General features: G+C 35.4%; 1 protein-coding gene across 1 annotated transcript; it reads right to left on the reverse strand.

Annotated features, from left to right (window-relative positions):
- Window positions 1-21,393: 21,393 nt before the first annotated feature.
- Window positions 21,394-26,064, reverse strand: LOC100801111 (cucumisin). Its single transcript, XM_006590007.3, has 9 exons — window positions 25,979-26,064; window positions 25,588-25,682; window positions 25,257-25,491; window positions 24,043-24,562; window positions 23,418-23,521; window positions 23,042-23,263; window positions 22,776-22,887; window positions 22,310-22,523; window positions 21,394-22,044 (listed from the first exon to the last, which is right to left on the reverse strand). The coding sequence occupies exons 1-9, from the start codon at window positions 26,053-26,055 to the stop codon at window positions 21,521-21,523; spliced, it is 2,103 nt and encodes a 700-aa protein (XP_006590070.2). The 5' UTR covers window positions 26,056-26,064; the 3' UTR covers window positions 21,394-21,520.
- Window positions 26,065-26,708: the final 644 nt, after the last annotated feature.

Raw genomic sequence — 26,708 nt, forward strand, 5'->3', positions numbered from 1 at the left:
AACTCCTCCAAAATAAAGACAAACATATATACTTAATACAATTACTTTAGATGATAAAGTTCATTCACATCTTTAATTATAAAAATCGATGCCCAGGCTGATGTCTGAAGCCGGTCCTTACCAAAACTTCGGGGAAACCACCTAAGGAGGTAATTTTATTTATTTATTTTTTAAATTATCAAATGGGGCAAAATTTAAATTAATATCCAGAAAATGATAAGTTTTAGGATACTTGACGGTTCCTTCTGAGTAAACACTTGTAAACTATGTTATGACTTTATTTTTTTCTTTTCCATTTGAAGTTATAAAAAAACTTATGATTTCAATTTTTTTTATACGACTTTAAGGTAGTAAATATTTTTAACTTTTTTTAGAAGCAGTAAACATATGACTTTAAAGTAATAAATAATTTTTTTATTTTAATTATTAACATATTTATCTTTGTTTTCTTTAATATTTTTTATATTGTTTTATTTAATACTTTCTATATTTTTGTATATTATTTTATTTAATATAATTTTTTACTGATGTTAAGGATTATTATTTGTTTTATAAATTAAAAAAATAATAAAAAGAATTAAATTAAAATAAAAATATTAAAATGTACTATACACATATTTGTTTAAAAAAATATTAAAATGTTTTGTTACTAATATCATTAAATAATATTAACTTATAATTTATCAAATAATATTTATTTTTAATTAATTTTTACAGTTATCATTAAGTAAATTAATAATTTCATATGATAGTATTAATTAATTTTATTTTATGAATTATTTTAATATTAACAACAGAAAATAATTTAATAATAAAAGTATTTATTAAAATAAATATAAAATAAAAAATACAAATTAAACACAAATATAAAATTAAAAAATAATAATAATATTAACTGTCAATTTGTTTGTATAGACAATTCCTATGATTTTATATAATGAGTATTTTTTAGATCTATTTAGAATTGATTTGTCCATCTCGTTATATATAGAATTAGTGGTAGTATATTTTAATATTTTTATTTAAATTAAATGTTAAATAAAAATATTGAAAATATTAAATAAAAATAATATAAAAATATAGAAAATATTAAATAAAAAATAACAGAAAAATATAGAAAACATTAAATGAAATAATATAAAAAATGTAAAAAATATTAAACAAAACTAAAAAAGAAAAAAACTTAAATTTTTTAATAATTAAAATAAAAAGGTATTTAGGACTTCGATGTAGTAGATCCTTTACGACTTCTAAAAAAATATATACAACTTCAAAGTGGTATTAAAAAGATTGAAATCGTAAACTTTTTTATAAGATCAATGAAAAAGAAAAAGAAAAAAATTAAAGTTATAATACAATTTATGACTTTATATTCATAAATCATAAGATATCTTATAACTTATTTTTCTTTTTAGTATTAATTTAAATCTTACTTTCACTTAGTAATTTTGAAAAAGATTACCCCCTTATGATCCTTTCACCCGAAAACTTCCTATAAACTATCCCATTTCCATTTAGTAATTTTGAAAAAGATTACCCCTTATGATCCTTTCACCCCCAAAACTTCCTATAAACTACCCCAGTGACTATACGTGACAATTCTTACCCGTCCTGGAACTGCTGGCAGCAGTGGATATTTTTTTTTTTTAATTCATATTCATTTACATCCACAATTAAGCTATCATCGTTTTGCTAGAAATGAATATATAGATTGGTCTAATTCGTTTAAGGTTTGACCTATGAAGCTTATATTTTAGATGAATGGAATAAGTTAGATTTGCAAAATAAATAGATTTTTTTAAGATTTATATTCGATTTGCAAAAATTCATGAATAAACGAAAGTTCATGAATAAATGGTCCAGTTCGCGAACTCAAGTATTAATTATTAAAAATATTTTTTATAAAAAATATTTTTAAAAAATAAAAAATACATAAAATTTAAAGTAAAAAAATTGATTTTATTTTTTAAGTTAAAATATACCATCATTTTAAACATAACAAATCAATAATAATAACCTAAATTAAAGATTAAGATCTTAAAATAACAAATTAATAATATTTATACATTAAATTTAGGCAGATTAAACGGATAATATGTGAGTCTATGGATAAAATTCATTACATCCACAAACTTAATAGATCATACTAAAAAATTCTATATAATTATATACATTTTTGAAAAGTAGACTTGTTATTTAACCGATTCGTGAATCTGAATATGTATATTCACCCTATTTTTTGCATATGGCAATATTATTTTTACAATTACTATGGAGGGCAATATTAGTTTTACGATTACTATGGAGGATGCTATATATTCTTATGACTTATGAAGCAACTTTAGGCTAAAATGTCAATCTCAACAAATTTGAACTCTTAATGTAGTCTAAATGTGCTTTACACCAGAATTATTAAGCTTCAATATCTTTCTTGGTGTTAAGGCAATGAGAAATTCGATATCTGGGTCTTCGTGCCATCATTGGTAGGTTCAAAATTCAAAGTTTTCCAATTTATTCGAGAGAGTTTGAAGAAACTTGAAGGATGGAAAAAAAATATCATTTCTCAAGCAGAGACTAGAGAAGTCCTCATCAAAGCCATAATACAAGGCATTCATTCTTGTCTCATTTTGATTGCAACACCTATAAATATATATTCATTTATTATTAGTGTTTTAGTTTTTATATTAGTTTTAATCTTCATTTTTTTGTGTATAGTTTTAATATTCATTAATTTTTTTTAAAAAATAATCTCTACCACCGTGAAGGAATGACTTAACATAAAAATAATTATGTCACATCAGTAATGCAAGGTGGCATAATTATCCACAGGATACATCATTGGTTAATAGTAGCTTGACTTTTTTTTTTCCTTAAAACTTAAAAGATTAAAATCGGCACAAAAAATTTTAGAGACAAAAATTAAAACTTGTATTTATATTTATGAAAATTGAAAACATATTTAATCTTTACTTTAAATAACTTACACACACTAATCACCCCAAAGATTTCATGAATACTTCAAAGTTTTATTAGCATCAAATTATTTTTATTCAACGTACACAACAATAGGTAGACTCTTTACATGAAAGTTATTTTTATTCAGAGTACACTACAATAGGACTCCTTACTTGTGAAGTGCCATCATCCCAAACCAAAGAAGAAGAAATTATACCCACATTAATTCTCCCTTTAATCGTAAGAGTGAAGGACTTCTTTTGACCCACAAATGAGAAGGATTAAGTGCAATGCTCATTGGGGTAGCTGCAAATAAGTTAGCAACAATGTTGGTCGTAATTAAACAAGCATGAACAAGATCAGTCCAATGATAAGAGGAGTTTAAATCAAATTTAAAAAGAAATTTTTTTACTTTTAAAGAAAGAATTAGATGTTAGACTTTTTTGTCAATCTGTAATCTAAAACCAACATAAGTGCGGAGCTTGGCTTTGTTGAGTTTTGTGTGCCACATAAGAGTTGTGCTCTTGCATACATGACACTCGTCATGGGTGGCATGTACTAGAGACGTAATGGCATGCTCTTGCATATGTGACTCTTACAAAGTTACTGTACTAGAGGCATGGTGGTGGGAATCGGTGGGACTCACCAATGGAGGACCATGGGTTTTGCAAGCCCTTTGGAGTATGAATGAGGGAATTGTTTGACTTGGGTTTGGGCATCGTGCTTTTGCATATGTGTCATTCGCCATGGTTGGCACGCACTGGAGACATGGTGATAAGCTTTTGCATATATGTCACTCGCCATGCATGACATATACTAGAGTCATGATGGTGATACGCTTTTACATGTATGTCACTCGTTGTGGGTGGTATACACTGAGTCATGATGATAATATGCTTTTGCATGTATGTTACTCGCTGTGGGTGGCATACACTGGGGTCATGATATTGGTACACTCTTGCATGCATGCCATTCATCGTGGATGGCATACAATGGAGACTTAGTAGGGTGCTTGTGCGCACATGCCGTGAGTGACATGTACTGGAGGCTTAGTAGTATGCTCTTGCATATATCCCCTTATCGTGAGTGGCATATATTGGATTCATAGTGGTACGCTTTTGCATATACACCTCTTACAAAGTGACACGTCCTAGAGACGCGGTGTTGTGCTTGTGTGCGCATGTCACTCGCTGTGCGTGACATGCACTTGAGGCTTAGTAGGATGCTCGTGTGTATATGTCGTGGGTGGCGTGTACTAGAGGCTTATTAGGGTGCTCGTGTGCATATGCCACTTGCTGTGGGTGGCACGTACTGGAGTCACAGTGATATGCTCTTGCATGCGTGCCTCTTACAAAGTGGCACGTATTGGAGGCTGAGTACTAAAAGAAGGGCTCACCGAGGGCGGACCTTGGATTTTAAGAGCCACGAAGCTACGATTATTGATGATCTTGTCTTGATAAGAGAAATGTGAAAAGGAAGAGATGTAGAATTTTATTCAATATATTTGATTGAGTATAAATTCCCTTCGTTACCCTAGATGTGCCTTATTAAAACCCCTCAAGCCAAAACCCTGATTTTTCTAATTTTGGGACAAAAGACCTGAGTAGGAAAAAAAGTACAACATTGGGTTTGGACTATAGGTTAGCTGAAGTAGAACTTCAGGTGGGTGGTATTCCATGTTCTTGGAATTGCTTTGCTATCCGGCTCTTGCAATCGGTACGCTCTATTGTCGAGGTTGGTTGTGACCCCGAATGGGCCTTCCTAGTTAGGGCCAAGCTTTCCCGCTCAGGGATCTTTTCTGGCATCACCTCAGACTCGCCATACGAGGTCGCTAGGTTGAAAGGCTCATGGTTGAACCTTTGTATTGTATCTCCTGGTTGCTCTTAGTTTGGAAGCTTCTTCCCTAATCCTTCTTCGGTGGTTTTAAGTTCCATCCTCATATTTTCTTCATTTTGTTGTTGCTAGAACAGTAGTCTCCTTGTCAATGGTTCCCCGACTTCAACGGGGATCCTGGCATTTGTGCCATATACAAGTCAGTAAAGAGTTTTGTTGGTTGTTGTCTGGGGTGAACAGTGGTACGCCCACAGTATGTTGTAGAGTTCTTCTTTCCATAGGCCCTTAGACTTGTCGAGTCTAGTACGCAGGGCCCTGAGGATGACTCTGTTAGTTGCCTCTACTTGTCAGCTAGTGTCAGACCCTAATTTTATCCGGGTATTATGTTTTTATCATTTGAGTATGATGTTTTGATCATTGCTAATCGAATTAAGGTGTTTGACACCAGTTAAAGCGCAAGGCCAAGGGGTCGTGCAGGGTTTTGATGGTTGTGTGTCAGTTCCTGAAACAAAAGCCACAAGGAAGGGTAAAAATGGTCATTTCCTAGAGTTTTCTGACCCTAAACTCGCCCAGAATAGCATCTAGCTCGCTTGGGCCAAGAAAAAGCTCCAACCCTAAGCAAGCTACTCGCTTGGGCAAGCTGATAACTTTAATCCTAAGCAAGTAGATCGCCTGGGCGAGCTTCCCCTACACCAGATGGCTTTTTCTATAAATAGCTATGCAGGGGGAAGGGTTTAAGGGCCTGGAACTGAAGAAAACAGAGGAAAAACACGAAAGGAAAAGGAGAAAAAGAAAAGTAAAGTCGAGGAACTGTAGAATTTTGATCGCGGATCATTTCCTTCGCCATTTCTCTTGTTAGCCTTATGACCTGCGCAACAATTGGTTAGTTTTTCTTAAGGATCGGGTGTAATCTTTGTACCCTTATGTACCCCTCTTAATATTATACATGTAATCTTTTTTACTCAAATATCATTTGAGATCGTTTCAAGATCCAACGCCTTAATGACTCCCTCCGCTTTTCAAAATTTAAAACATTGTTTCAAGGTCCAATGCCTTAACGAATCTTTGTTTGCATTTAAAATAAATCCTTCAAAAATAAAATCAATTGAACACAAACATTCAGACTTAAAGAATTATGTAGGTCTGATTTCCTCATTGCACCTAAGGATATGTAGGAGCAAGGGCAACAACCTTGTCGATTCCACAAAAAATTAACTAAATAAAAATAATATAGTAAAAGAAAAGAAATTCACTGCTCTTGGAAAAATAATTAATTGTGTAATCACATTATTTTTTATTGCACACTTGATTAAAGGTTGTCGTTCTTCGTGACGAGCACATGGGGTGCTAATACCTTCCATATGCGTAAACAACTCTCGAATCCTTCTTTTCAAAATTCGCAGACCTTTTTTGGTTTTTCTAACGTTTTCCTCGAATCAACGTTGGTGGCGACTCCTACTCGTTTTCTCCCTAGGAGACGAACATGCTTTTATCTATTTTCTTTCGTCGTCCTGTCGTAAGGTAGGTTGTGACAGATGACGAATCCGCTGGGGAGCGTTAGAGAGTTAAGTTATTTGATCGAGTGTGCAATTTTATTGTGACCTTTTATTTATTTATTTTCCCTCTCTCTTTAATCCTTGCATTATGCTCATGTTCGTTAAAGTTTCATTCCGTTACCGTTCATTTTGCGGTTTAGCTTCGAACTTGTTTCCTTTATTCTTTGTTTTGTTCATACTTGTATATAACCTTTGCCATGTTGTGACCTCTTGGTGTGTACCTTTGTATCTATTACCTTTGTAGTTAGAAATGAATTGTGCCATTGAATCCTAGGATAGACGACATGTGCTATACTTCTTGTATCTGCCTGGGAATTTTCTGGTTGTTTTGCAGATAGGGTTGGGTAATTCTTAGGTTGCTCCGTTCACACGTGACACCCACACTTTTTGCACACACTTTGAGATATTAGGCCCTATACCCAGGTCTGTGTTAGCCATAGGGAGTGGAGTTCGATTTGTGGTCATGTTAGATCCCCAACTCGCTTGATAACAATGAAGTCTCATCTAGAGTTTTCCTCTTTTGGTGATGCATTGTCACTGATAGTCCCTATCACCACAGTATATTACCTAAGAGGATGATATCTCTAAAGGCCGGTAAGGTTACATGAAAATACCCTTGGGAGTTGTCACTAGATAGTGGACTTTTGGATCCTTTCCATTAGGTTCCTGAATTAAGGACATGGAGCAAACTCACCATGTCTGGTTTCCTTGATCGCATAATGCATCTCTTCATGGCATCATAATGGACATATCATTCCTGCATTTATCATTTATCATATTCATGGATTGCATTTGCGTAAGTCAATTCATTGTTATACATATTCATTTAGCATGTTTTTGTTCAGCCAATTGCATACATTCTGTTATCATCGTTCGCTTGTTATGCATAATCCTGTCGTATAGTTGCTCATGCCTTGTATTCCCTTCTTCGTTGCCAAAAGTCGCAATGAAGTGTGAAAGTTTACACCGCATTTTTAGTTTCATGTGTTGGGTACCATGGTAATAGCTATAAACAAACCATGTTGGGGTTATACAATCCTTTCTCCCGAAAATGATTGAAATTACATGAACATGGTACCCAATGCATTGTTAACAAGGAAAATGTGGTCTTTCGAGCGTCTTGTGTCAGTTTGATAAATACATTTTTCATGCATAGCATAACTATGCCCTGATCATTCATCATATCTCCTCTATGATAGGTTGTTGAAATATTGGCGATCAAAATTTCTATTCCTGTGAGCATAGGGTCAAACCAAGCACAGTCTTTAAGAAAAGGATTTTATCAAGTCCTGTCAAAGTATGGAAGTAACCAGCTTGGGAAAGTTTGGGCAGAAGATGGGTCGAATTTACATAGCTTCTTTGAATACTGCCAACAAATGATTGAGCTAATAACTTACAAAATTAGGAACCATTGATGTGTCCATGTTTTATTTCTAGTTGCACTTTGACTCTGACGAGATTTAATGAAAATTAGAGTTGATTCGACCCTATGTTCTACTAAATATCCTATGTAAAATTCGCAATACTTCAGCAACGTATCATTTACATGCATTCATGCTTGTTTGTCTATCCACTTTGGTTGCATTGCTCATTGCATTTTTTCTTTGAAATCAAAATCGTAGTCATTGTAACCAAAGAGAAAGAACACGCTTTACGATACCCTTATCAGATGCGTGCCAAGGCCAAAATAATGAGTGAAATTCAACAACTACAGGAACAAATGAAGGTCGATATGGAGATCATGAAGGAACTAATGACAACGATGATGGAAGCAATGATGAGCATGAGGAAGACGATAGAGGATAACACTGCTACAGTTGTTGCTATGAGTACTGCTATCAAGATGGACCCGATTCACCCGGTCGATTTCAATCAAGTGAATCATCCAGTCTCAGATGTAGTAGGTCAAGGAGGCGAGGCAACGAAAAATGCATGTGGGCCTCATCATGTTCAGATTCAGAGGAAACATTCCTTCCTACTATATGGGTTGCCTCTTAATTATACATTGCCCACTGTTGTATAGGCTTCTGGTTAGAATATAAAAAATTCTGCACCCGTACTCATTCAGAATCAACAACCCCAATCTGATCATGCACATATCTCTCAACCCATGGGGGAAACACATGAAGTCCCCCAAGACCACACTCTGGCCGGGTTCGGGGTTTATCCAGGATATACCACTAAAGGGTAGACATTTTATGGCATCCTTGTGTTGAATGCTTTGGAATATCTCAATGTTTCCTGTTGTCAAAACCCTTGCATTTTGTAAGGGAAGAGTGACCTTCCACGGTACTTGAGAAGGAAAGGATTGAGCATATGGAGGAGAGGCTATGCGCCATTGAAGGAGGAGGAAATTATGCCTTTGCTGACATGACAGAGTTGTGCTTGGTACCCGACATGGTTATTCCTCCAAAGTTCAAGGTGCCAAATTTTGATAAGTACAAAGGAACCACTTGCCCCAAGAGTTACTTGAAAATATATTGTAGGAAGATGGGGGCGTATGCGAAAGATGAAAAGTTATTGAGGCATTTCTTCCAGGAGAGTCTTGCTGGGGAAGTTATTACCTGGTATACTAACCTAGAACGTTCTCGGGTCCATTCCTGGAAGGACCTAATGGTTGCTTTCATTAGGCAGTATCAATATAACTTTGATATGGCTCCAGATAGAATGTAACTACATAATATGTGCAAGAAAGACAATGAATCTTTCAAAGAATATGCTCAAAGGTGGAGTGATTTGGTTGCTCAAATAGCGCCCCCGATGATGGAGAGAGAAATGATAATAATGATAGTTGACACATTGCCGATGTTTTACTATGAGAAAATGATAGGTTACATGTCTTCAAGTTTTGCAGATTTAGTGTTTGCTGGCATAAGGATCGAAGTGGATCTAAGAAGAGGGAAATTTGATTATGCTGCTACTGCGAGTTCTAGTAATAGAAGACCTGGGATGAGTGGAGGGAATAAGAAGAAGGGAGAAACCCATGCTGTGATTGTCGTTCCTACATGACCAAATTTCCCACTAGCCCCTTTAAATCCCATGTACCAATATCCTCCCCAACAATATCAACACTTAGCCAATATCAGTCATTCCCATTACTCGCCACCCTACCAACCAAGAACGCCCAATCATCCACAAAGGCCACCCCTAAATCGGCCACAAAATCCACCTGATGCACATCCAAGACCAAACATCACCCCTAATACCAATCAAAGCACCAACCAGGGAAGAAACTTTCCAGAAAAGAAGCTTGTAGAATTCACCCCAATCCCGATGTCATATGCTAACTTACTCCCTTATCTGCTTAATAATGCAATGGTAGACATAAGCCCAACAAATATTCCTCAACCTCCATTTCCCACAGGATACAACTCCAATGTGGCATGTGCTTATCATGGGGGTGTTCCGGGGCATTCCATTGAGCATTGTATGACCCTAAAACTTAAGGTGCAAAGTCTGATCGATGCAGGCTGGAAGAGATTTGAGGAGGAGAATCACTTGTGAATTCTGATGTCGTCAAGTAATACTATGCATGATGCTTGGTACAATTTGAAGGTTGTTGTTAGATGTTTCCAGTGACTCATTAGGATTTTCAGGTTTATGCTATTATTTTAAACGACAATTACAATGTTAATAATATGGATAAATTTGATGTTGTTGTCTCTCATTCTCTCACAATTACATATTTGCTTATTTAACTTTCACTGGAATGTGGATGTACACTGTTGGTTTGTTTGCTCCAGTGACTTGTACTCTTGAGTTGATCTCCAAGTCCACCCAATCAGAAATTGCACGTTCTACACATTTGGTGGGGGTGCCGTAAGCGACGAGTAAAGTTGAATAAACATTTGATTAACTTTGTTTCCAAATAAAAAATAAGAAGTATAGACATTCATGTGACCTCATCTTATCATTCTTAAAACTTGTCTTTCTCGAGAAAAAAATGAATTGTTAAGAACAAGAGTCATTTGACTTAATCTGTCAATTGAAAATCCTTTAAATATTTATTGTCCTTGAAAATTCTTTTTCGAGAACCTTCACAGTTTATTTCATTTCTTCTTGCTACAAGGTTATGACAAATGACAACAACATATACCTTTGAACCCTACACCGGGGCAATGACAGACATCATGCATGAGCTTCAAGCGAACCTAGGGACAGACAAGAAGTCTTCACCCGATAGGTTGAAAACCCAAAAGGGTGGCCTAGGCAAAAGTTAGGGAAATAAAAAAGGAAAAACAATCAAGGGCATGTTATTAAAGGTTTTGCCCCAAAATCCAAACTGTAAAAGTCTCTAGTTAATATTTGAAATGACACATGGTCGTGTTTCTTCATCCCAAACACTAATTTATCCCTTGCTACCGCTTCCGAGCCAAAGCATATTTGTTTTTTTTATATAAAAAAAGACAACCAAAAAACCCTAAGTGGGAACCACCGCTAAACTGGCGAAAAGAGCAATGCAAACAACACATGCATGAGGTTTACCAAGCTCTAGGTTAGGCAACAATGATGTTAAGAAAAAAAAAGCAGAAAGCAAATCCGCCAAGGGCGAGTAAAAAAAAGAGAGAGACAAAAGATCTCCAAATTTTACAAGAAAGGCACAAAAGTGCAATAAAGATTAATGAATAAGACAAAGGAGTAGAGCCTAACCCAAAAAAGTTGAAATGAATAAAAGTACAAGCAAGACTCTCAAGGTTCTTACTCAATATAACTCTTAAAAACTCTTTGAGCCTATCTGATACTTCCTTTTATAGTCCTCTTACCCCTGACCACGTTACAAGCCCAATAAAGCCTATGTGGATCAAGGAATGACTAATTTTGCTTTTAAGTTTGGATTCCTGAATGGAACCCGTACACGCTTGTGATTGTTAAAAAAATAAATATAAGAATAATAAATAAAGAAAAAATCCTTGAGGTTTTGCACTTGCACATTTGGGAAGAAAACTCATTCGACCAGGAGCTCATGGAAAATGCCCAAAGACAATTGTGATAGTAGGATATATTTGATGTTAGTCGCTCATGGAAACTCCTTAGGATTACTTTTGAATCCAAGGGTGGCCTTTGTTATATAAATTCTTTCGGGATTAGTCCATGTCATCAAGTTTCAGCGGGATAACAGTCCCATGGCATCGCTCTATGATCTTAAATCAGGAAAGTTTCACTTGGTCATATACCAAAGTGTAAAAATCTATTGTCATCTTTCAATGGTGCATGCATTCGGTCCCAAAGCCTTATATCTCCTTGTTGTGTAGAATAATTGAAGCTTTTAAACAAAAAGAAAGGGACGAACCCTGGGATCAATATTTTAGTTGATTGATTAAATGTTAAATGGCTCCACTGTCGTCATCCAAAATTGTCAAGTGATTAAGTCAAACAAAATATACACTCCGAGGGAGTCTCCGAAAGGATCTGCAAAAGATAGGATGAGATTGCATGAATTATCACGTCCTTCAAAAAGAGACAGTCGATCTTTGTTTTTCACAAAAAAAAAAACAAACAAAAAAAATCACAAAAGAGGGAAAGAATGTCGTGAGCATTGCACCGTTTTCATGATTCAAAACCTTTTGCATTGCATTACTGGACACAAAGCCTACAGTTTACTGCATTTCATGACGAAATTTGCACGCTTCTACATTCCATATCTCATGCTCCATATCAGGCTATAAGTGCATAGATTTCTCTTTATATACCAGTTTCCAAAATACAATGTCCTATCTTTTGAGTTTGGGATGAGTGCCCCTTTCAAAGAGTCAACCTTTTGCCTTCTTATACGGTTGAACCCTTGGGTTCTAGTACCTATTGGCATGTTTCACAAGACTCAACGTCCCCTGCCTTTATATTTCACAAGACTCAATGTCCTCTACCTTTATGTTTCATAGGACTCAACGTCCTCTGTCTTTGTGTTTGCATAGGACTCGATGTCCTCATCTTTATGTTTCATAGGACTCAACGTCCTTTGCCTTTATGTTTTCATAAGACTCAATGTCCTTTGTCTTTTTGCTTTCACAGGACTCAATGTCCTCGCCTTTATGTTTCCATAGGACTCAACATCCTTGCCTTTATTTTTCATAGGACTCAACGTCCTCTGTCTTTATGTTTCCATAGGACTCAACGTCCTCTCCTTTATGTTTCATAGGATTCAACGTCCTTTGTCTTTATGCTTTCGTAAGACTCATCCTTTATGCTTTCATAGGACTCAATGTCCTCTATCTTTATGTTTTCATAGGACTCAATGTCCTCTGTCTTTATCTTCCATACGACTCAATGTCCTTTGTCTTTATCTTCCATAGGACTCAACACCCTTTGTCTTTATGCTTTTCAAAGACTTCAATATCTTCTATTTTTACGCTTTACAAGGCTTCAATGTCATTATCCTCTGCTTTTATGCCCTATAGGACTCCAATGTCCTCCACTTTATGTTTTATAGGACTTCAAGGTCCTCTGTTTGGTGTTACAGAACTTCAATGTCCCTTTGTTTTTTCGGTTTCTTTTTTAGTTTTCTCTGGCGTCCGATTTTGAATAGCCAAATCGCTCGAATGAAATTAGTGTCATTATCTTTAAAAGATAAGTAAAGAAGGGCAACTGTCAGACCCTAATTTCATATGGGTATTATGTTTTTATCATTCAGGTATGATGTTTTGATCATTGCTAATCGAGTTATGGTGTTTGGCATTGGTTACAGTGCAAGGCCAATGGGTTGTGTAGGGTTTTGATGGTTGTTTGTCAGTTCCAGAAACAAAAGCCACAAGGAAGGGGAAAAATGATCATTTCCTAGAGTTTTTTGACCCTAAACACCCAGGCTAGCATCTAGCTCGTCTGGGCCAAGAAAAAGCTTCAGCCTTTAGCAAGCTACTCGCATGGGCGAGCTGATGACTTCAATCCTAAGCAAGCAACTCGCTTAGGCAAGTTTCCCCTGCACCAGATGGCTTTTTCTATAAATAGCCATGCAGGGGGAAGGGTTTAAGGGCCTGGAACTGAAGAAAATAGAGGAAAAATGCGGAAGGAAAAGGAGAAGAAGAAAAGTAAAGTCGAGGCACTACATAATTGTGACCGTGGATCATTTCCTTTGCCATTTCTCTTGTTAGCCTTATGACCTGCGCAATGATCGGTTAGTTTTTCTTAAGGATCAGGTGTAATCTTTGTACCCTTATGTACCCCTCTTAATATTATATATGTAATATTTTCTACTCAAATATCACTTGAGATTGTTTCAAGGTCCAACGCCTTAACGACTTCTTCTACTTTTCAAAATTTAAAATGTCGTTTCAAGGTCCAACGCCTTAATGACTCTTTGTTTGCAATTAAAATAAATCCTTTAAAAAACATAAAATCAATTCACCACACAAACATTCAGACTTAAAGAATTATGTAGGTTTGATTTCCTCATTGCAGTTCAGGATACGTAGGAACAAGGGCAACACATTTGTCAATTAAAAAAAAATAATATAGTAAAAGAAAAGAAATTCACCGCTCTTGGAAAAATAATTAATTTTATAGTCGTTATTTTTTATTGCACACTCGATTAAAGGCTGCCTTTCTTTGTGACAAGCGCCTAGGGTGCTAATACCTTCCTTATGCGTAAACAACTTCCGAACCCTTCTTTTCAAAATTCGTAGACCTCTTTTGGTGTTCTAATATTTTGCTCGAGTAAACATTGATGGCGACTCCCATTGGTTTTCTCCCTAGGAGACGAACATGCTTTTATCTATTTTCTTTCACTGTCCCGTTGTAAGGTAGGTTACGACAGCTAGTCTGAGGATGATCGACAGAGGTGACTAGGTGCTTGATGCCTAGTCTTGTCAGGAAGTCTTCATAAGTCTGAGCTTTGAATTGAGTGTCGTTGTTGGTGACAATTGCGTATGGGAGGCCATACTGGCAGATGAAGTGTTTCCAGGTGAATTTTTCCACCTCGCTGGTCGTAATTTCCCGGAGTGGTCTTGCTTCTATCCATTTGGTGAAGTAGTTGATGACGACTAGTAAGTATTTGACTGCTTCTATAGCCTTTGGCAGTGGTCTCAGAATGTCCATTCCCCCCATGGCGAAGGGCTAAGGGGAGCTCAGACTGTGAAGGTTGTCAAGGAGAGTGCGTCACACGTCTGCAAACTCTTGGCATCATTTGCACCTCCTGGTAAAGTCAAGGGCATTTGCCCTGAGTGTTGGCCAATATTAGCCAACTCGCACCACTTTGGTGGCCAGGGAGCGTCCTTCTGTGTAGAGACCACAGGGTTTTGAGAAAGCCTGAACTCATAGGAAGGATGGTGGCTTGGTCTGTCAAACTTTCAGATAGGGAGGATGGTGCTAACCAGCTTGGAAAATAACTCTGCTCTGGTATTGCTTTCCCAGGGGTGTAGTACATTTTGAAACATTCAAAATTTTCTACGAGAGACTTCGCGATGTGATAGTACTTGAGTAGTACTGTTTCTTTGGTCTGATAAGTGTTGGCAACCTGCCCTTGGACAAGCTGCGAGTGTGTGTAGTATCACGGCTTCTTAGCTCTGACTTCTCTTGCTAGCTTCAGACCTGCAATGAACGCTTCGTACTCTGCCTAGTTGTTTGAGGCTCTAAATTTAAGCTTGAGGACTTGCTCTAGTGTGATATTGTTAGGGCCTTTGAGGATGATCCCTGCCCCTCTTCCTTTTACGTTGGATGCATCACCAACGTAAAGGGTCCACCAGTCTAGGGTGGTTTTGTTATTTCTAGAGAATTTTGCCAGAATGTTAGCCGTGAATTATGTCTTCATGGGGCTGCGTGGTTCATACAAGAAGTCGAACTTTGAAAGTTTGACGGACCAAGCCACCATTCTTCCTACGAGTTCAGGCTTTCTCAAAACCTGCTTGATGGGGTAGTTCGTCTTGACTAACACTTGATGACTCTGGGAGTAGGGCCTAAGTCATCGGGCCGAGGTGATGACTGTTAGCACCACCTTTTTGATCATTTGGTAGTGCTTCTTGGTGTCATGGAGCATGTGATTGGTGAAATAGATAGGGAACTGGTGCTTCCCTTCCTCTTGTACGAAGGATGAGAGCTAATGGCTTCGTCAGCTATTGAGAGATACAGGAGCAGTGGTGCTCCTGGCCTGGGTTGACTCAAAACTGACGGTATGGCTATGATTTTCTTGAAAGCCAGGAAGGCTCGTTCACAATTTTCATCCCAAAGGAAGGACTCAGTTTTCTTGAGCACTTTGTAAAATTGCTTCGCCTTTTCGGCAAGCTTCAAGAGGAACCTAGACAGGGATGCTAGCCTACCATTTAGTTTCTGAACTTCTTGAATGTTGGTGGGGATGCGCATCTCCAATATAATGGTGCATTTGTTGGGGTTGGCTTCAATTCCCTAGTGTGTGATCATGAAGCCGAGGAACTTTCCCCTGCCTACCCCAAAAGTACATTTTTTAGGGTTAAGGTGCATTTTGTATTTGCGGAGTTGCCCAAATACTTCTTCCAGGTCTGCCACGTGTTGGGATATGCTTTGAAACTTGACAGCCATGTCGTCCACCTATACCTCAACATTTCATGTGATCTGTTGTTTGAAGATTTTGTCCATCAGTCGTTGGTATGTTGTGTCTGCATTTTTTAGGCCGAAAGGCATGACCATATAACAAAAGTTGGCATCTTCAGTGATAAATGTCGTTTTCTCCTCGTCTGAAGGATGCATTCTAATTTGGTTGTATCCGGAGTAGGTGTCTAAGAAGCTTAACACTTGGAACCCAAACAATCCATCGACTAGCCTATCGATGCTGGGCAGACAATATGCATCTTTGGGGCATGCCTTGTTCAGATCGGTGTAGTCATTAGACATTCGCCATTTGTCATTGGGGAGCTTGTTGACTTCTTCTTTGACGACTTTACGTTGTTCTTCTCCCATCTTTCTTTTCTTCTATGATATTGGTTTGGCCTAGGGGCGGATAGCAAGTTTGTGGCAGATTATGCTGGGGTGGATTCTCGCCATATCAGATGGGTGCCAGGAAAATAAATCCATGTTTCTATGTAGCACGTCGCTGATGCACCAGTGCTCGTGACTGATGAAGTCCCTACTGAGTCGCGCGCACTACCCAGATTTAGGTCCGAGTTGCAGCTGGACAAGCGCTTCATTGGGTTTTAGGCCTTTGTTAGAGGTGTCGTCTCACGGATCTATGTCAAATTCACTGCCTAGGCTAGGTTGGTAAACAGTCAGGGCTCGGATTTGAGACCCTACGTCCAAGGTCATCAATTTGTTAAGTGTCTTTATGCCGATTAAGTCAAAGTATGATGTGTGTGCGACAACCAATAGATATTTGATAGTGAAACTTCTGGAGAGATTACCCAGACCGAAGGTGGTCATAAAATCCATGTAGCCTCTGGTCTCGACTCTTTCGCCTGCAAAGCCGAGGAATGGACTGACGTGAGGGTGGACAGTGTTGGGGGAGACCTCGAGTCTCTGGAAGTTTTTCTAGTACAATATATCAATAGAACTGCCCTGGTCGATAACACCATGAAGTTTGCAATGATGATGGAGACAACCATTAGGTCGTCCTGGTTGGCGGGGTTGATGCCCTTGAAGTCCCTATTCGTAAAGGTGATGGGAGGGAGACTTCACTATAGTGGTGCATCGACAAAATTAATGTTGATGTCTCGAATGACGTGTAGAAAACGTTTTTGGGACTGGCTAGATTGTCCCCCATAGGAAAAGCTACTAGCGGTGGTGTTGATTACACCTCTGATGTGTTAGGCGGGTTCCTATTCCTGTGTAGGTTATTGCTTACGCTATTGTTGTTGGTGTCTTTGTCTGCCTCAGTCTTTCGCTTTTCTTTTGTCTACGTCTTGGTTCCTGTGCTGCTCTTCTTGATGCCCTCTAGGTCTTGCTCCTACTTGATGGTTGCCTGGTCTCTTAACTAACTTGGCTAAGTACCTAGCTTGTATAAGTTCTTTTATCTTGTCCTTTAGGGCCCAACAGTCTTTGGTGTTGTGACCAATACCGCGGTGATATCTGCAGTATTTGGTTACGTCTAACCCCTACTTGGGAGATTTCATATGGGGTAGCCGGATGGGTACCTTTAGGTTGAATGCTTCCTTGAGAATCGTGGCGTGATTGACCGTTAGGGTTGTGTCATGCTCATACTTGGGCCTTTTGGAGAAAGGCTAGCGCTTGTCTGGCTTGTGCCTCTTGTCCGGCTTGTGCAAGTCAGCCTTGGTGTTTATTTTGCACTTGTCACGCTTCTATCTGGCTTAGTGGACTTCATTCTGTAATCTAGACAATGCTTCCATGTGGATGTAGCCCTTGGCTCACTCGTGCAGCTAGTCCATGCAATTGAGTGGTCTTTTGCACAAACTGTCTGTGAACTTGTCGAGGAATAATGTGAGGAGCATTGAATGGAACACTACCTCGGGGTAAGATTTCGGATCTGGACGGTTGTGCGCCCAAATCTGCCCATGATTTTTTTGAGGGACTCGTCGTTTGCTTGTCGCAGACTAACCAAGGTGGTTGAGGTCATGCGATGGGACCTGTTGGTGGCGTTTTGCACATTGAATAGTTCGACAAGGGTGTCAAAGCTGTCTATGGACATAGGTGGGAGTGCACAGTACCAGGTCAATGCTATCCCCTTGAGGGACGTAGGGAAGACATGACATAGAATCGCGTCATCATTGGTGTAGAGGTTTACCAGTGTTAGGAAGGCATCCAAATGTTGTTGTCCCATCGTACCGCTCGACGTTGAGTGGTTTCCACCCCAAGGTTATGCCTATCTCCATAATGCAGTCGACAAAAGAATGTCGACGGATAGTTCGCCCTGTTGGACGATGCTTATGGAAGAGACTTAAGTCATTTGCAATGTTAAAGCTTGTGCGTCAGAGGTGTGATTCCCCTTGGGTCTGTTTAGGCAAGGTGTGGGGGGATTGCTCGTCACCCTGGAAATGTCTTAAACAAGCCTCCAGCCGGTCATGGTCAGCCTTTATCTTTGTCAACTCCTCCTTATGGTATCGCTCCATCTTCGTGATGCGGTTTTGGAGTTACTGTAGAGTATTTGTGTTTGTCATAGATACCAGATGAGGATGAGAGTCTTTGAGAGAAGTCTCATGTCTAAGGCCAGATCGAGTGCTAACCATGTGTGTATGTGAGAGAGAGTTAACGAGAGGTTGGGGTATGCTTTACATGGCCCCATGGTGGGTGCCAAATGTCCTTACCAAAATCCAAAATCGTGACACGTCAAGGTTGACGCGGTGAGTGTGAGGTTCCAGACCTTACATGTTGGCTTGGAGGAGTGACTTTGTTAAGAGGACAAATGGAGGACCTGCAAAACAAAGGACTCTAATGCTCAAGTAAGAATATGAGTTAGGAGAATCAAACAAGTATATGCTTAAGTAAAGTTCGTATAAGCGAACGAGAGAGAGGGACAAGCTTGCTGCTCCTGTGCTGAGTGTGTGATGGAATGTGTAAAGGGTTCAATGGAACCTGTATTTATAGTAGTTGAGCGTGACTGTTGGTCCTTTTTTGTATGAGCTGTTGTAGCCTTTGTAGATAATTCCCAACTTGTAGATAATAGCCAGAAGCTTATAGATAATGCTAGAGATAAATATTTGTTTATAGATAAAAAGTAGAAGATAATTATACCTTGTAGATAATGTGTGACCTTATAGATAATTAATTACCTTCCAATAAATAAAATAATCAAATACATGTGAATATTAATAAGTTAAAGATAATCTGTTTGTTGGGGAGCCCGACTGCTGAGGGTTGAGCGTCCACCCTCATGTAGTATGGCTAATATGGAGGATTGACACTTGTCTCTAGGTGCCAAGTAAGATGTCACCTGTATTTTGTGGGTCCTAGACAATACATTTTGCATATGATTTTACTTAATATATTTTCTATACTTTTTTACTAATGTTAAGGATTATTATTTGTTTTACAAATTTGAAAAATAATAAAAAGACTTAAATTGAAATAAAAATATTAAAATGTACTAAACATATTTATTTAACAAAATATTAAAATGCTTTGTTACTAATATTATCAAATAATATTAACTTATAATTTATCAAATAATATTAATTTTTTTAAAAAATAATTTTTACGATTATCATTAAGTAAATTAATAATTTCGTACAATAGTATTAATTAATTTTAATTTATGAATGATTTTAATATTAACAACAAAAAATAATTTAGTAACAAAAGTAATTATTAAAATAAATAATATAAATTAAATACAAGCATAAAATTAAAAAATAGAAATAATATTAGTCATCAATTTGCTTGTATGGACAATTACTAGAGTTCTATACAATGAACATTTCTTAGACCTATTTGAAATTAGTTCATCTATCTCATTATGTATACAATTAGTGGTAGTACATTTTAATATTTTTATTTAAATTAAATATTAAATAAAAATATAGAAAATATTAAATAAAAAACAACATACAAAAATATAGAAAATATTAAATAAAATAATATCAAAATATTAAAATAAAAAACATAAATTTGTTAATGATAAAAAAAGTTGTTTATGACTTTGAAGTCATAAATAATTTACGACTTTTAAAAAATTATATATAACTTTAAAGTTGTATTGAAAAAAATTGAAATTGTAAACTTTTTTATGAGATCAATGAAAAAAAATAATTAAAATCATAATATAATTTACAACTTTATGCTCATAAGTTATAAGATATCTAACGATTTTTTTTCCTTTTTAAGTATTAATTTAAATTTTATTTAGTCATTTTGGAAAAAAAATTACCCCCTTATTATCATTTCACCCCAAAACTTCCTATAAACTATCCCATTGACTTTACGTAACAATGCTGACGAGTTCTGGATCTGCAGGCTGTAGTAGATATTTTTTTTATTCATAATCATTTACATCAACAATTATGATATTATCTTTTTGCTAGGAATGAGTACATATAAATAGGTGTGATTCATTTAAGGTTCGATGGTGAAAATGTTTTAGATGGATTGAATAAGTTTGGTTTGCAAAATAAATAGATTTTTTTAAGAATCATATCCGGTATGTAAAAGTTCATGAATAAACAGTCCAATGAAAAATGTATAAAATTAAAAGTTAAAAAATCAAGTTCATTTTTTAAGTTAAAATATATCACAATAAAATATACTATCATTTTAAACATATATAACAAATTAATAATATCAACCTAAATTAAAGATTAAGATCTTAAATAACAAATTAACAATACATTAGATTTAAGCAGATTAAACATAGTGTGTGAGTCTATGGATAAAATCCATTCCATCCACAAACTTAATACATCATACTCAAAAACTGTATGCCTATCAAAAAAAAAAAACTCAAAAACTCTATATAATTATATAATTTTTTTATAAAAAAACATATTATTTGTTTGATTAATAAATCCGAATCTGTATATTCACCCTTTTTTTTTTTTTGCATATGGCAATATTATTTTTACAAGAGTTACTATGGAGGAGGCTAATCATGTATGCTATTCTTATGACTTACGAAGCAACTTCAGGCTAAAATGTCAATCTCAACAAATTTGAGCTCTTATGTAGTCTAAATGTGCTTTATACCAGAAATATTAAGCTTCAATAGCTTCTTGGTGTTAAGGCAATGGGAAATTCGATATCTGGGTCTTCGTGCCATCATTGGTAGGTTCAAAATTCAAGTTTTCCAATTTAATCGAGATAGTTTGAAAGAAACTTAAAGGATGGAAAAAAAATATCATTTCTCAAGCAGAGAGATAAGTCCTCATCAAAGCGATAAAACAAGGCATTCCTTCTTATCTCATTTTGATTGCAACACCTATAAATATATCTTCATTTATTATTAGTCTTTGAATTTTTATATTAGTTTTAATCTTCATTTTTTATGTATAGTTTTAATATTATTCATTAATTTATTTTTTTTAAAATAATCTCTATCAATGTGAAGGAATGACTTAACATAAAAATAGACACAAAATTGTTCATCATCAGTTAATAACATGATTTTTTTTCTTAAAACTTATAAGATTAAAATAGACAAAAAATTTTAGAGACAGAAATTAAAACTTGTATTTATATTTATGAAAATTGAAAACATATTTAATCTTTACTTTAAATAACTTACACACACTAATCACCCCAAAAGATTTTATGAATACTTCAAAGTTTTACTAACATCAAATCATTTTTATTCAGCATACACAACAATAGGTAGACTCTTTACATGAAAATTATTTTTATTCAGAGTACACTACAATAGGACTCCTTACTTGTGAAGTGCCATCATCCCAAACCAAAGAAGAAGAAACTATACCCACATTAATTCTCCCTTCAATCCTAAGAGTGAAGGACTTCTTTTGACCCACAAATGAGAAGGACAAAACTTCTGGCTCCACTATAATGTTTAACAAAGATGGAGGTGCAATTACTCTAGCTTTATATTTTGATGTAGCAGATCCAACATTGGTAACAGTTCTATGGAAAACGCGACTAAAAAATGTTGGGGTGTTCATGGAGAGTGCAAAGGATGGGAGATTTAGATCCCAAACTGTTCCATTATTGGCTTGTGTACAACTGCTATTATCAGCTGTAATACTCCTTAGCTTTTTAGTATCATAACCTTGCCCACACAAAAACTTGACATAATCAATTTCATTGGCATCATATACTAAGCCAGGATTCAATGCTTTGATGGGGTTGATTTGTCCAGCACCATAAGCAAATTCAGCTTCAGGATTAAGTGCAATGCTCATTGGGGTAGCTGCAAATAAGTAAGCAACAATGTTGGTCATAATTAAACAAGCATAAACAAGATCGGTCCAATGGTAAGAGGAGTTTAAATCCAATTTAAAAAGAAAATCTTTTACTTTTAAAGAAAGCATTAGATGTTAGACTTTTTTGTCAACCTGTAATAATCTAAAACCAACATTCATTTGACGATTTTATATATTATTCCTTAATTTAAAAAGAAAAAGAAGTTATATTTATGTGATTTTAGAAATTGAGAACACTCATTCATTAATTACCAGTAGTCATTAATGCTGATTTGATTGTTGCAGGAGACCAATCAGGATGAAATGATTTGATATAGGCAGCTGCTGCAGTAACATGAGGGCATGCCATTGAGGTGCCTGATATTATATTGTAGTTTCCATTTCTCTCATCACCTTTGACCCCAGCAACAGGACTAATTGGAGACCATGCAGCCAAAATGTCAACTCCAGGAGCAGCTAAATCAGGCTACAAAATAAAGAAATAATTAAAATAAGAAAAGGAGATGTTGGAAAATACAAATTGTTAATTTTTTATGTATATTAATTATACTATTATTTTAGTCTAAAAAATGATGGTAATTCATATAAACCAATTTTTATGTATATTTTAATCTACACATGGTCCAAAATAAATGTGAGAAAGAGTAAAGGTTTAAGAAAATATATAATATCAGACGTTTATCTTTTATATATATATATGAAGATTATATAAAGTTACCTTGAGAATGTTTGGAGTGATTGGATTTGGACCTCTAGATGAGAATGAAGCTATGTAAGGGGCTAACGAGTCTTTGCCTTCATTACTCTTAAATATAGTGGCAGTTGGATTACTGTAGTCAGACAATTAATAATTTAATATCATATAAATTAGTCACGTCTATACCGATTTTTTATTTTTTTTTAATGAGAGGACGTATATACTGATTAAGAAAATGGTTTCTATGCATTACATATGATCCTAATTAACGAAAAAAAAAAATATACCCTGTTAAATTTATGTAAGAGTGTATGAGTGCCCCATCGTTTGAGCTAAGGTGGACGGCTGGTAATGCAAATGTATTTGCAACATCTTTTGACGCCAAACTTCTTAGTAAAATACCGGCTGCTCCAGAAGCCAATCCCAAAGATCTAGAACCAATCAAACCATCACACAGAACAATCTTTCCCTTCACCAAATCCTCATCCAAAGAATTTTGGATACATGACCTAAGGAGTGATTATGTTAGAATTTTGGATACAGTCTTGAAATTCAATATACAAAATAATGATATAACTGTGTGTGTGTTTGAGATAGAGACAGAGAGGTAAACCAGCAATTGTTTTCGGTAGATAGAAACTAGTAATTATTATTAGTTGGTACCTGGATATGGATCTATTGAATCCACCAGTGATGTTGGGTGCATCTCCAGCATAAATTAATGGATAACTTTCGTTTTTAAGATCAAATGTATTGACTGAAACTCCCTGAAAATTGAGTAAATTAAACTCTCAAGGTTAATTAATTGGTTGGTTTTTCATTAATTAGAAAAATAATATAGGAAGAATCACCACTGATGTCAATACAGAAACCTCACAAGAAAAGAAAGAATTAATGGAAAAGGAGACGGAGAGCATCAACTCTATCCATGAACTATGTCCAAAATAAATCAAACTTGTAATTTAAAAATTGTGAAATTGTATTAAAAACAAAAGAAATACATGCAGCTAAAAAAGTAGCTTGATTTAAATTGTAGCTAGATAGGTAATATAATATGATAAAAAAGGTAAGAAAAAGAAAAAAGTTTAATTATAAGAAAATGTTATATAAGTATGTTGTGAGATAAAAAAAAAAAAAAACTACTCTTAATTATCTTATAGACTTATAGACAATAAATATAAGATTGACTTAATTAATGATAAAGAAAAAAAAAAGAAAAAAGTTATGAATTTAAATTCTCCACAAATAAAAATTAATAATTAACTTTTATGGATCTAAAAAAAATTACCTCATAGACTGTGCCATCACCCAACTGAACAAGGGTAAAAAGCTTTCTGTCTGTAGTGCTTGCAGCCACAGAAAGTAACCACGGAGCATAAACAGACATTGTAGAAAGCTCTGGACCCTCATTACCAGCAGAATGGGACGTTAATATTCCTTTCTTCATTGCATGGAAAGCCCCAATGGCGAACACATCTTCAAAATAGTTGCGGTGATCGACACTCACAGGTCCCAAGGAAATGGAAATGACGTCAACATCATCTGCGATGGCTTCATCGAATGCTTGAAGGATGTCGGCATCATCGCAGCCAGATGACCAACAAGGTTTGTACACCGCGATTCGTGCCGATGGAACTCCTCCTCTTGCTGTCCCTGAGGCAAGGCCAAAGAAGCTTGTGGACTCAACTGAGTTTCCAGCAGCAGTGGATGCACAGTGAGTTCCATGGCCATTTGAATCCCTGGGTGATATTATGTCATCTTCTCCAAATGAACCATCCATGCGGAAATATTTTGCTCCAATTATTTTGCTACAATCAAGTTATGATAACTGTTATAAATAAATTAGAAGATAAAATCTTTGAGAAAAAGTTTTTGGTCTTGTTCTCCGTTTAGAATTAAAGTTTTGCAATAATTTATATTTTGACATTTAGAAGAAAGAAACTTTGGCAAAACATGGACGTAATGACGTAATTCTTAATTACGTGTTTTTCGTGTTGTTCTCCATTCAAAATTGAAGCCTTGCTTCAATTATTTATTTTAACATTTGATACAAACATTTATTATATATATATTATTGAGGTAAAATTATAATTTAGATGTCAGTAGTATAATACTAAAAACACATTTGGAACCACTATATTTTAAATAGGGTTGGCTTAAACTTGGCAAATGTTGTATAGGACACTCGTTAATGAAGTAAAAGAATAATTTTTTTTGTTAAACTGCTAAAAAAACATGTCTTCTATCATTTTAAAATTTCTTTTCATATGATTTTCAATAAAAGTTTTCCCTTCGAATTCCTTGATTAAAGGAGTAGATTAGCCAAAGACCCAAATAGTTTTATGAGAATAGAAAACACATTTATTATACTTTTATATTTTTAATATAATAAATGCATGTTAATTTCAATGAAGGATTTCTACTTTTAATTGCTTAAAATCATTGTTCGATGTTAACAAAAAAATAAACTATTAAAGTACTTGTATAACAAATATCATTTACTTGTTGCAGGTAAAGTTATGGCAAGTGCCCTTCCATTTTTGTGGTGGTGGACCAAATCCTTTGTCATTAAAACTATCAGACTCTGGCCAAATTCCGAAATCTATTACTCCAACAATTATGTCGCTCTCTATACTTGTTCTTTTGACATTCTGAGAAAAGCCTATGAAGTCCCAAGACTTTGTTGTTTGCAACTTATTCTTTTTGTTTTGGAAGACCGAAACCACACCATCCAATCCTAAGCATGTAAAAATATCATAACTCAAAACAAATACACATAAGGATTGATTGAAATTAAGATAGAAAGAAAGAGAGATGCATCTGATCACAATACCTGCCATTCTCGCTGCTTCCTCTTCTGTTAGCTTTGCAACAAATCCATTAAAACTCTTCTTGTAGCTATGTAGCAAAGCATCTGGGGCAAATTTGCTGGATATGGAAGCCATTTGATATGGTAAGCAAATATTTTTTATTTGATCCGAAATTCTTTTTCCTTTTGTTTTTTACATATCTTCTCCTTTGAAGACAAATCGGAAATATCATCATAATTACATCGTTGGACATATACATTGTATTTACGTCTACTAATGTAACCATTATAGACAATTTCATTGTAGTATTGAAAATAAATTATATTATTGATATATCATATATATATATATATATATATGGTTAATATAATAAACTATATTGTTTTCTTTTTACTCAAACGAAAATGAACAAACCTGCCGAGGATGTTTTGAACCATACTAATGTGAAGTAATTCTGTGGATTGGACGACTCCCTTGGGATGATCACCCATGTAAACAATGTAGGTCTGTATGCATAGCATATGTTCAAGGTGCAAAATGAATTAGAAAAAAATTTACTTAAAAAAATAGGAGATAGATATACTATTTACCTGTCGGTCATGCTTATTATTTCTTTTAAATAAACTTGACTAAACACAATTACTATCTATTTTTTAACAAAAGTAATTAATTAAGTTGGAGATAGATATATATTATTTACCTTTCTGTCATCCTTAGAATATGTCTGAGTCAGAAGAAGAATGCATGCAAATATGTGGAGGAGATGCCACGAGTTTAGAGAGATCATATTTTTTATTGTCAGTGGAATTGAATTTAGATGAAAATGATCTATGTTTCTCCAAAGTTTTTCTTTAGGGTATATTTATAAGGGAAGAATGTGATGAAGAATTGAGACTTGGCCACTACTATGGGAATACGTATAAAATAAAAACATACAATTGGATGGTTTCTTCCTAACACGTGTTTTTTCTTTACCTTGTCGTTAGTTATATTTCATTATTTTGAAGTATAAATGATAAGAAAAGATCAATTCATTCTGATCGACTGATGACGGCTCAATTTTTAAATATATTTACATATATTAATGAATAAAAAAATTGTGCCTCTACAAAAATGTGGGTGTCTAGACTCTAAAGACGGTCCG

Source organism: Glycine max, chromosome 10 (genome assembly GCF_000004515.6).
Source record: "Glycine max cultivar Williams 82 chromosome 10, Glycine_max_v4.0, whole genome shotgun sequence".
NCBI classification, from domain to species: domain Eukaryota; kingdom Viridiplantae; phylum Streptophyta; class Magnoliopsida; order Fabales; family Fabaceae; genus Glycine; species Glycine max.

Excerpts from the sequence above, each read along its gene's own strand:
- LOC100801111 (XM_006590007.3), bottom strand. The coding sequence starts at position 26,055 with ATGGGTGATCATCCCAAGGGAGTCGTCCAATCCACAGAATTACTTCAC. Across the intron at positions 23,522-24,042 it reads GTGATGGCACAGTCTATGAG|GGAGTTTCAGTCAATACATT; the intron begins GTAATTTTTTTT and ends CTCAATTTTCAG. Across the intron at positions 22,045-22,309 it reads ATCAGCATTAATGACTACTG|CTACCCCAATGAGCATTGCA; the intron begins GTAATTAATGAA and ends ACTTATTTGCAG.